Source organism: Microchirus variegatus, assembly GCF_963457635.1.
Source record: "Microchirus variegatus genome assembly, chromosome: 2".
NCBI lineage: Eukaryota > Metazoa > Chordata > Actinopteri > Pleuronectiformes > Soleidae > Microchirus > Microchirus variegatus.
Window position 1 is genome coordinate 36,123,250 of NC_139803.1, and position 11,962 is coordinate 36,135,211.

The following is an 11,962-nucleotide window of genomic DNA, read 5'->3' on the forward strand; positions in this document are numbered from 1 at the left end:
AGAGCCAAGCATTTATCTTTCCATCTGGCTATCTGACCTATTGATTCCCCTTATCAGCCCTGCATAAGGTGAGGGAAACCTCTATTTCACAGTCAACACTGCAGATGACCGTCCTTATTGCTCTCCAATTCTACTCTGACCTCCAGTCCACAACAAGAAGCTAAGGTTAAAAAAATGTTTCGTATAACGACGTTTAAGCAAACCAGGATTTGAATAAATAGCAAACTTAACTCCATGTCTCCGTCCTGCAGCAACCACAGCAACCTCTCTCACAGAACTATTTCAGAGCAGTTTAGACGACCAGATCTTGAATTCCAAATAACTGTGGTCCTGCAAAGATGCCACAAGACTGCTAGCTTGCAGCAAATCCTGTTTATTGTGATGGATGAACAGCATGTGCACTGTGCATTCTGGCCTCTAAAGGGAACGCAATGATAGATTAATTCAACAAAAGTGTCCCTAATAGCCGCCATGCATCGGTTCAACTGACCGTCCTGCGTTTGGGAGGATCGTGGCAGCGAGACAGGCCCCTCAGATCGTCCCTCTGTGAATAACAGCCACCAGATTTGTGAGAGACGCGACTGCCAATGTGGGCAATTAACACCAGCCACCAGCCAAACAAAGTGTGGGCACTGTCAAAGTTTGTGAGCGAGTCAGTTTGAAGATTAGTAAACACTGCAACACCTCCAAGCAGGTTTTGAATCATTACTGGCAGCATGGAGGCAATCCTAACCACTCAGCAACCAAAAGAAATGCCGGCATTGACATCAGGTCTGTTGCCTTTCAGGGTAGTATATAACACGTGCATTAAGCACATTCTGCACCAGAGTTTTCAAACTCCAATAACCACAGTACAAAGAGGGATTAAAAAAAAAAGGACAGGTGCACACATTTTCAAGTTCAGATTTAAAAAAGGATTGCTTTCAGCATTCCCCAAAGAAATTGAGAAATGCCTTCAGTGAAAAGTGAAGTAAAATAAAGCCCACAGTGTTCACTCTGTGCAAAAACATTAAGTTTCCAAAAGATAGAACAGGCTTTAAACGTTTCACAAAAGTGGCTCTTCCAAGATGTGTTTTTATCAGAAAATATCCCTCCACTGCAGTCCAACATAGACACAACAAAAGAGAAAACTTTTGCTGAGAAAATAAGAAATCTGGAGAGCTACGGGGATTCATTCGAGTACAGAGCATTGTTGTAGTCGAGGTGCCAAAGCAGGGTGACCAGCAGAAAAACACAGGGTCGCCATGCCAACAAAAAAAGTTCAACCTATAGTCAGCCAAAACCACCTTGGTCGCATGAAATGACACCCAAAGAAGAAGAGGGTAAGAGAGGGAGAGGAAGATTACCCAAATATTAGATGGTTGAACAGATGCTAGATGTTGTTATACAACGATGAATCACCCGATGCGCGGGGGGGAAAAATGCATTTTATCTCTCAATTAACAACATCAGTCACAGGGCAACGAGTGCACTCTAACCTCTTTAGACTAAATTCATTATAAACATACATCAGAGTGATGCATGAAGAGTGACCATTCGTTTCATTTTAACCCATGAGTCAATGTTCAGTTTACATTAAATACCTGGCAGGCTCCATGAGGGTTAAACTAGTTCAAAGACGAGATATAGGTTTGATCCTCCGCCAAAATAAGGGATCAGTTGACAGAGAGGAAGCAGTTTTCTCACAATAAAAGTAGGGATGGTAATCGGTCCGATACAATCCAAAAATCCTATGTATGGCATGCTTCACTATGCACAGATTGTAAAAATTTAAATTAAAAAAAGAGCAAAAGCATTTATAGCCGAGTCATGTTTGGGCTGTTTATGTCTTCTTTTTGTTGCACAGTTGGAGAACGAGGTCTTTGAAATGACTCGGCACAAATGTGTCGTCATAGTTCGTAAATGATATCGGTATCGCCAGATACTCGAGTTTGTGATATTGGTATATACAAAAGAAAAGTGTTACCGGAACATCCCTTAATACAAGTAAAGCCAGCGATTGCCTGACAAATAAGAGAACATACGACGCAGCCTACCGAACATAACTTGGGCTACAGGTGCTGCATTAAACATAAGTGTACATTCATGGTAGATTAATGAAAATGCAGTATTTCTACCTTGAAAAAAAAAACCATCAAGATAATTTTAATAATCTTGTCTTAATTATCAGGAACTGCTTCACAGCTTTAACGGTCACAGCTCTGTTGCTCAAACTGGACATTTTTGGATCATATTTCAATACATCAACACACCAGCGACCATGGATTTTTGTCCTTTCATCACTGACAATGGAAATGCATTATGATGAGATCCTCCAAAAGCTTGTGTGAAGAGGAGACAATGATTGCATCAAGCAAAAACTTGTTTCAAAAGGACTTCTGTTCGGACCTGAAAAAAAACATAAACTATTTTTTTAAAGGGTTCAAGTTCAGCTCTTAACTATTTCTTCACTTATTGCCTCATAGGTTTAATTTTCTTTGAGCAGTACATCGTCCTTGAGAGGATCAAACTTTTAGAACTTCTTTCGCCTGTGCACATTGCTCTGGGTTAGCGTCTTTTTCCCCCTTTACACCATTAAGTTGGTCAGCCTCATGGTTCGGTCTTTACTTTTCTGAGTGCATGGGATACAGTACGAGGAAGAAGAGCTGCAGGCACCGGAAGAGTGGCTTGTGGCCTGAACGGTGAAAACAAAGACATCAAGGGTTACAAAGCCAGCTTTTGTCCCCCCGGTTCATTCACAAGGGAAGTCATTGCTTTTCCAAGATGATCCAGCATTGTCTTGCAAAGTGGTGGCCATCTTTCCAAGGGCTCTGCTTTGTTTTCACGTTGCACTGAATTGATCTCAGGAGGAGATCCAAGTCAATTTCGAGGCTCATTTTTGGCCCAAATTGTGCTCATTTCTTCTGTTCTAATGTGATGTCGGAGACACACTTTTTGACCCTGAGATTTGTTTGAGGGAGCTAATATTACTCTGTGTGGAGTGAAAGATGTGCAGCACTATCTTTTTGCACCCAATGTTCAGACGGATGTTTTATCTAATCAGATCTTTTTTCAGGTAGACCATGATCAACACTCCCTACATTGTTACTCGGGTTTGAATAAATATCACATTTGCGTTTATTTTTGACTGAAATTGTGATCAGAGGAAATGGAGGCATTTTACATCATTATTTAAAAGTAGTGCTGGCCGTTAACAGTGTTACCGTTAGCGCCATTAAGCGTTTCCATGACGACTGATGGGAAAAAGACGAGTATGTAGTCATGTTTACGTAACACCCATTTGTTAAAATGAGTCTCTAAAGTAACGCAGTTTTTCGTTACTTTAGAGACTAATTTTAACAATCGGGAGTCACGTAAATGTGTGATGCGTTAACGTCCTAAAGCCATATTTCGATAAAACTCCTATTAATTGTTCAGCCCTGATTTTTACCAAAACAACCTATTTAAAAACAGGTTGTCCTGGTATCAATTATATTGTACTTATACAGCACCAAATCACAACAAACACAATCTCAATACTCTGTACATAGTAAGGCAGACACCTTTACAATATTATAGAGAGAAATTAAACCCAACAGTTCACACGAATGGCAAGAAACTCCCTTTTAACAAGAAGAAATCTCTGACAGAACGGTACCACTACAAGACTCGAAGATGTGCAGTGTCTGCCTAGACCGGTTGGGGTGAAAGGAAAAAAAGGTGTTTTTCCATCACCGGCCTCTCTAAACAAGTTGAAGTGCAGGACTGTGACAGAGGAGACCGATATATTTCGCAATGCTCGGTGCAGTCGTCACGGCCACGTGAGTTGTACACCCAGGGGTGGACTTTTGTTTGACTGAACACGTTCAGCGTGTCCGTAAGCCGTCCAAAAGGCCGTTGAAATCCAAGCAGAGTAGCCAACCATGTTGAATAAATATCTAATTGCGATTATTTTGACAGGAATTGCGATTGCCGACAGGATTTGGCATGCATGCTTCTCCTAGACCGTTTGTGATACCCAAAATGGATGGATGAATAGCAGAAAGCAGAGAAATAGAGCTTTGCGTCCATATACTTGTCATTACGGTAGAACCTCAGGACTTCTGCAGACACAGACCAGATTCACCAGTGTGTCGCACTGTACTGTAATTCCTGAACGGTTGAATAACTGCCAGATATTGAACTCTATCTTGGAAAAAGGGGTTATAGTTAGCCAACCCAACCCTAAAGCAGAACACTTTTTGACAATTCTACAGCTATAAAAGTCTAAATAAATCCAGGCGGTCTGATTATCAAGAAGGTCAAAAGAGGGTTAAAATGATTCCTGTGTGATATTTGTGTAAATCTGCGAGAAACAAATGATGTTGTCTTCAGTCTGCCGAATGTGATGAGTGCAGGTCAAGACAATAATTAATCTAAATAAATCTAATCTTATACAAATTGAGATGTTACTGAAGAAACTGTTTTTAAACTTCTACGAATTTCAACCAGTGTCCAAATGTGATTGCTTTTGGTGTCCAGACTTTAAAAAACTAAACAGGACCATATGTAAATATGCAAAAAAAAAAAATAGTCAGAACAAGACCTAAGAATCAAATTTAATGACCCAATTTAATATAAATATATATTTATTTTTGATGAATCGAGTGCTTTGTTTAAATGATGTTGAATCAGAGCAACATAAGCTGAACATGAGTGGGAGGGGAGAACAGGAATCTTAATTAGGTATTAACTGTAGTTGCCTGCACAAAAAAAAAAAAAAGATGTGCCAAATTATATTTTCTTAAAAATGTGTTGTAGTCCTCATCTCAGCTGTTATTACAAAAAAAAATAGCCACCCTTAACTTTTCTTCATTATTATTATTCAAGGACTTTTAACGCAAAAGCATCCACTCCTCAGTGTAACTGTGAGGAGGTTGTGTGCAGGTTAAGTCCATTTCACAAGTTGTTATGAAAGAGAAACACGGGCACTGGCACGAGAAGGACAAGGAAAACTTTTGCGAACATGTTCCGCGTTATAAACACACACACAGACACACAATGCACATGACTTTAGCTGCGTCGTTCACACTCAGGTAGTAGTTTAGAGCTTTGGGGACGAAGTTATCACATAAAAAAAAAAAAGCCACGCGAGAAACGAGTCTACTCTTCATCACCATCCTCCTCTTCACACACAGTCACCACCACCACCATCATCATCATCATCATCATCATCGCCGCTGAAGCTCACGGCTGTTTTAGCTTTAGGGAAAATAAAAGAAGGGCAGGAGGGGAAAAAAGACGGAGCACGCTCTCTCTCTACATTCATAAAAGAGCCGCGGCGAAACCGTGGCCACACTCACTCCCCGACACAAAAGCGTACAATGTGAAGGAGAAGCTGCTCAAATGTTGTTACCTCCAACCCGGTACATGTTCGCTGCCATGTCTGCCCCCGGTCCCTGGCTTCCTCTCCAGGTAGAGGGGTGGCTCTGTGGTCGCTCTCGCTGCCGGAGCTGTGTGTTAGCACTGCCGCCGCTCTGTGTTGGAAAATGGAGGATTGATCGATACGAAGCGGAGCAGCCGAGAGCTCTTAAAGAGACAGTAACACCGGAATACGTCGGCCAGTGGCCACGCCCCCCCCCCCCCCCCCCGAACAAAAAAAATTGGCGGCACAATTCAAAAGAAACTAAAGTCATGTGACACTTTATGGCTTTAACAATGAAAAAACGAAAAAAGTGCATTTTTTTGTAAGATAGTCTCTCTCTTGACACATTTTAAAAATCTATTTTTTTTTTCCTAAATGTCAAACAACAAATAAAAACAATTTAATCTTTCAAGGATAAACTTTTAATATTATGAGAATAAAGTCGTAATATTACGATATGTTGTATCATTATTTCATTTAATTTTAAAATTAATTGCTCTCATCTTGTCACAGGTTCCAGCTGATCGTCTTTGCTTATTAATAATGACTATATTCCCGTACTGTTACGACTTTATTCTCATAATATTTTGACTTTATTCTCTTAATATTAACACTTTATTCTGGTAATATTGCGTTTTTTGAATATAACGAATTTATTCTCATAATACTACATTTGTACTCATAGTATTTTGACTTTTTTTTAATATTACAAGTTTATTCTCGTAATATTTCAACTTTATTCTCAAAAAATAGATCATATAGATCAATAGAACACTGTGATTTATTTTATTTTACCATGCTCTTAAGTCCTTAGAGGACAAAAATGTCCACTTCCAAAAAACTGATATAAAAATACTACAGATTTTTATTTATTTATTTTCAATTGGGGGTGATCAACTTTAGTTCTGATAAAAACTATACAATATTAAATAATGATCAGGATTTTAATGCTTTAAACGCCAGTCTAAATACACGATGCTAATATCTTGAATATTTCTTGGAAGTGGACATTTTTGTCCTTAATGACTTAAGAGGGGAATAAATTACACTGAAGCCTGAGGGTTAATATGACAATACAATAAATTACAAGTTAGGTAATAAACTAAAAATGGTTATTCAACACTAAGTATACATTCTTAGAAATAAAAATACTAAGTAGAACCATATAAGGCTCTCTGTCTTGTCCTCATAGGAGAACCCTTTTTGGTTCCAGGTTGAACATTTTATAAAGTTTCTACCTGGAACCCTTAGTGTTACCAAGAACCCTTTATTCAGGAAAGGGGTTTTAAAGGGTTCTCTGGATCAATAGTTCTTACTGGAACCATTAGTGTTACCAAGAACCCTCAGAAGCAAATGGTTCCAGATAGAACCTCAGCGCTTGTAGAAGAACCCTTTTGGAACCCTTATTTCTATGAGTGTATGAGGTTGTTTTAAATGAGGCACAGTGAACATAAGTGGAACTAGGGCTGCGACGATTGTTCAATCTAATCGACGATTAATCTATACTAAACTCCATTAACATTTTTCAACATTTTATCTTGAAAATAATCAACAGATTAATGGATTATGGAAATAATTGTTAGTTTCAGCCCTAAGTGGAACATTTATATTTACATTGAAGCATTTTTTGGAAAACTAAACAAACCAGTGTAAATTTGCTGTGGGTAAGTCAGAGTGGTCAGCAGCGGTACATCAAAAAGACAACAAAAAAACTTACATTATTTGTGTATTATTGTTGTTGTTGTTGTTGTTATCCACAGTTGCTAGGTCATCCTACCTTTTTTAGTCAATTTCCACCAGGTTTTACTCCATGCTGCTCAACTCAGTCCCTAAAAAACATTTCCTTACAAATCATCATACCCCAGACAATCCAATCTTTAGTGTTATCTTGCAGGAAAAGTGAAATGTTTCAGAAAATGCAAGTTTTTCTCCAACCTTTTCTGGGCAGATCAAAGGCAGAAAAGGCAGATCAAAGAGAACAAAAACGTGCATTCATTATAGGACAATGAGTCAAAGTCAGACGACTGCGATTAGGAACTTTGATTAAGGGTTAGCGTTTCACCTCAGAGTGTACAGTCTGACGGATTATTATTATTTCAGAAGAAGACGACGACGACGACTCAGGATTCACAGCTGCTTTTTCTGTGGTATGTTGATTTGTAAGGTAAGAGGAGGCGGTCGTAGCATTTTGAGAATTCACACATTCTTCTATGTTTTAATATTTTGTTTTTGTCTATTGAAAGAAAAAAAATGTCAATGTCACTACTCGCCGTATGATTAATGCAAAAGTAAAAGTAAAATTTTGGCACTTTTGCAAAAAAAAAATGTTATTATTCCCGGGTGCTGAGAGATGAAAGATTCCAGATTCATGTGAATTATGCAAATAAACCAGAGAATTTCTCTCTGAATAGAATCACAATTAAAATAGTGCCGCATTAAAAGGAGATGGTTGATTTTTCTAATAATGAAAATGACATGCGTAGAGGTCAATTTAGCCCTAATGGAAATTAAATACAGTCAAATAAAATAACATTTTTACAGTTTTATATGTCCAAATGTTCAGAGTTGTACCATTTGTGTCACTTTTTTTTTTTAACATAAAGAAACAAAAGATTAACCCATAAAGCTTGATGCATTATATATTATATTATATTATATTATATAAGACACTGTATGTAGTCAGTTTGGTGATTACACTGATTCAGGTTGAGTTTGACTGTGTGTAAAAAAAACATTTACACAAAACTGTAACGTAGCTGTGCCAACAAAAATAATAACAGTATGGTGATAATAATAAAGTCATCTCTCACACTCTTGGCAGCATGAGCCATGCTTCTGCTTTGGAAAACGTTCCTTACGATTTGGTTTTTTGGAAATGACTTAACTGAGTCCTTTTATGTAAAAGTGTTGCTGCTTTTTTTCAACTAAAGGATCCAAGAAATCAAGTCTCATCCACTAACCCTCATCTTCATGAGTTCCACAAATAAAAACGTACGAATCCGTTTACCTGGTAATTGATGCAAAAAAATTCAAGCATTCACGTCACATCTCATCCTATTAAAGCGCCGTGATCCTAAATCCCTCAGTTCCGTGGTGTCCGTTGACGTCTGTGGTCCAGGGGCTGTGAGCAGGGGCCTCTGCAGGTTACCACACTGCAAAGTGTGGGTAGGCTCGGTTAAATTTAATGAATGTATGCAAGAGTGCTTCCTCACCATGGGGACGGCAACCCAGATAAATGTTAAAAGATAACATCAAGTTAAGTTCACCGAGTCCAGAGTGTTTATAGTGGCTGTATCTCAAAGTAAAGTTGGATATATCTCTTCTTCTTTTCAATCTATTAAAGCTTATTGAAATTCATTTCAGTTTGTTAAGTTTCCCTTTTCAAACAAACATTTAGCACATAAAAAAATAACATATTATGGATGTGTAAAAGCCCCCCCGAGCAATTACCGTGGTACCAAGTCAGTGATGCACACAGAACAGTGCAGATTAATTCATTAGTCCATTATTGTGCATTGCTCATATATTTACTCCAGCTCTGTACACAACATCAAATGCGCCAACACATTATCCTCACAGTGTGTGGCGCGGGGCTTAAATACGCAGTGAGTGATGGTATAATATTACAGGATTCACAGGATCCTGGAAGCAGCGGGTGAGGTTCAGGACAATCAAGCTTATTACAGCGACCTACTTAGTTAATTGTACCAACCTCCGCGGATGTGGGCAAAAAAAAGGCGGTGGGCAGATTTCGGTTTTGTTCGGCGTAATCCACCGTCGAAAAAATGGGCCATTTTGTGCAGCAACAAAGAGCAGCAGCACAATTTCCCAAACAGAAAACACTGCTTTTCTCTTTATAAGATTCTATTTCCAATATACTCTGTCCTGTTTGTTTACAAAACACGACTTTTGTTCTGATTATAAGCTGACAGTGTCTAATAATTAAGATTTAATGTGAAAGGGAGGGCTCATAAATCACACAGTCGTTCCAGTGGAAGCGGTTCAACGGGCTCAGTTTTCAGCGTGGAACTAAGAGAACTGCAGGAATGCTGTGGCGAAGGCTCCATCTGATCTATACCATATGGAAGCCTCAGTTACTGTGGCCTTACACAGGGGACTACAGTCTGCGCGTCACGTGACCCCGCGGCGAGCCAATCGCGTGCGCGGTACAGTAAACGCACTCCTGCTCAAGTGTGCAGCCTCAGTGTTGGCACTGCTGCTGCTGCATCAGAGGGATCCAGTATTGTGTCTCAAGGCTCTTTTCTGAAGAACAACACAGTGTGTGTTTAAAAAAAAAAACACGTACAAAACTGTCTTTATGAGGACATGTCGACCTTGTGAGGACATTTGTTCTGGGCCCTACAAAATGAAAGGTCTTTTTTCAGGGTTAAGACCTGGATTTAGGGTTAGGGTTAGGGTTGGGGTTGGGGTTGGTAAGGATGTGTCCTCACTAAGATACAAGTGTGAACAAAAAAAACTCTGTTTTGTCAGAAACTAGAAAATGAAGGAAACTAAAGCACATCATTAAAGGCGCCATATGTAAGAATGTGGCCAAAAACTACATTCTACATTCAAATTCAAAATACAGAGGTCTTTTAGGTTTCGTTTTCTGACGTAACTGGCAACCCTGGTTTAAAGATTTGGATTTCAGTGAACAGATGTAACGAGAGGTAGGAAGACAAACATGCTAACAACTAGCCACAAGCTAAAAAAGCAACCGACTTGTACTAACAATATTATATTATTAACAATTTTTAAAAGGGCCATCTGTAAGAATGTGGCCAAAAACGGTTACTACATTCAAATTCAAAATACCGAGTTTTAGGTTTCGTTTTCTGACGTAACTGGCAACCCGTGGTTGCTCGGCAGCTGAGACTCTACTGACTGCAATGATTGGTAGACGGCGGTAGGTGGCGCCACATGCCAAAACATGATTTCAAAACATAAACATGATTTGCAGTCTGCAAAATATATTTTTTTAATGAAAATATTTTGTCTGTACTGTTGTTATTGGTGAGTTCAGTTTGTTATATGAACTTTATTCCTGAGTCTCTGTGACATATAAGGAGGGTTTTATGGCCAGTTGCTTTAGATTTATTACATAATGCACCTTTAACCAATGCAGATTTTATTTTTCCCACTACATTGCCCAATATACTTCACTTGATTTCAAAAATACACAGCCATTATCCATTATGCTCACGATAGGACACTTGATTTCACACGCCCGTCTTGCTGATTGTCTTTTCCTCTTTGGCAACTCTGCAAAAAAAGAAAAATATACAGTTTAGACTGCGTGATATAATGTCATATAACAGCTGTCACAGGTGAGCTGCCTTTAATTTAAATACGCCGCAAATGTCCCCCTGTGAGCCGGAGGAGGGAAGCCGTGCCAAGACGTAATGTGGTCTTAATTAAAGGGGGAACACGGGGTGGTCAACAGTGCGGCCTTGTATTTGGGAACTGTGACGACGTTCATTAGCAGCAGTTTGTTGATTCGGCCGCTCGCTGCTGTGCAGATGTTTTTGAATCCACTTGTTCCCTTTGCCAGATGTTGCTGCAGTCATGGAGACAGACAGACAGCCGGGCGGGCGAGAGAGCGAGCATGCAGGCAGAACTCTGCACAGCACAGCACAGCACAGCACAGGTGTTCTCCCCCGATGAATCCCAGCTCTGCAGAGCTGGATTAGTCTCAGGCAAAGTGTGTCAGCAGAAACTCCCCACGGTTTGGTTGCAGTCCCGGAAGATGACCTGTGATGGCCTCTCCTACTTTCTCCTCCTCCGTCTCCCTCCTCATCTCATCCATCCTCCTTTTATTCTCTCTCCACCCCCCCCCCCTCCCCCTCCCACTACTTCAGTGAAACAGATGCTCGAGGAGAAGCAAAGACAAAGGAAATCAATTAGACTTATTTCCTGGCAGAACCCATTCCCAAATCTTTGATCGTGGTTCCTCATTTGTGATTTTCTTTTTTACTGGGAGGAAGACTGCAAACCTAATGCACACCCTGGAAATGATTTACAAAAAGGCTGGAAACATCAACTACATCTGTAATTTATGCCAAATCTCAGACAGTTTTAGGTTTACGTTTGGGGTTAATGTTCAGGTTTTCAATTGTATTTTAACATTTTTGCAGTAATGGCTGGTATTTCTCTTGATCTGTGTAATAATGAGGAACAGAAGTTGATGGACAACAGCAAGCCTGCGTGATGATGATCTGTGAGTCTCTACAGGGTAACATCCCTTCGAACTAGAGGTCGACCAGTATGACTTTTTCTATGGTTGAGATGTATGCCGTGGAGAGCTGAAGAGATGCTGAGATTCTCATTGCGAATGACCAGGGTGGACAGAATTGAAGATGGTTGAGACGAGGGATGGTGATAGTAGAAGGTGAAGACCACAGAGAAGGTTCACTGATGTTGTGAAGGAGGGCAATGAGGACACAAGGGAGGGAACAAGGATGGAGGCAGATGATCGTCAAGGAGGTTCCAAAAGATCAAATAAATCAAAATCTTATCTAATCATGTCTAAAAAGAAAGGACAGGATATGTTCTTCAACAGTCCAAATCCATAACAAATAC

General features: G+C 39.7%; 1 protein-coding gene across 1 annotated transcript in view; it reads right to left on the reverse strand.

The window, feature by feature from the left end:
• mta1 (metastasis associated 1) overlaps window positions 1-5,404 on the reverse strand; it is a 49,237-nt gene extending 43,833 nt beyond the window's left edge. Inside the window, exon 1 of the mRNA XM_083910745.1 lies at window positions 5,375-5,404. Within this exon, the coding sequence (XP_083766871.1) occupies window positions 5,375-5,402 (28 nt within the window). The 5' untranslated portion in view covers window positions 5,403-5,404. The remainder of the gene's footprint in view (window positions 1-5,374) is intronic.
• Between the last annotated feature and the right edge of the window lie 6,558 nt (window positions 5,405-11,962).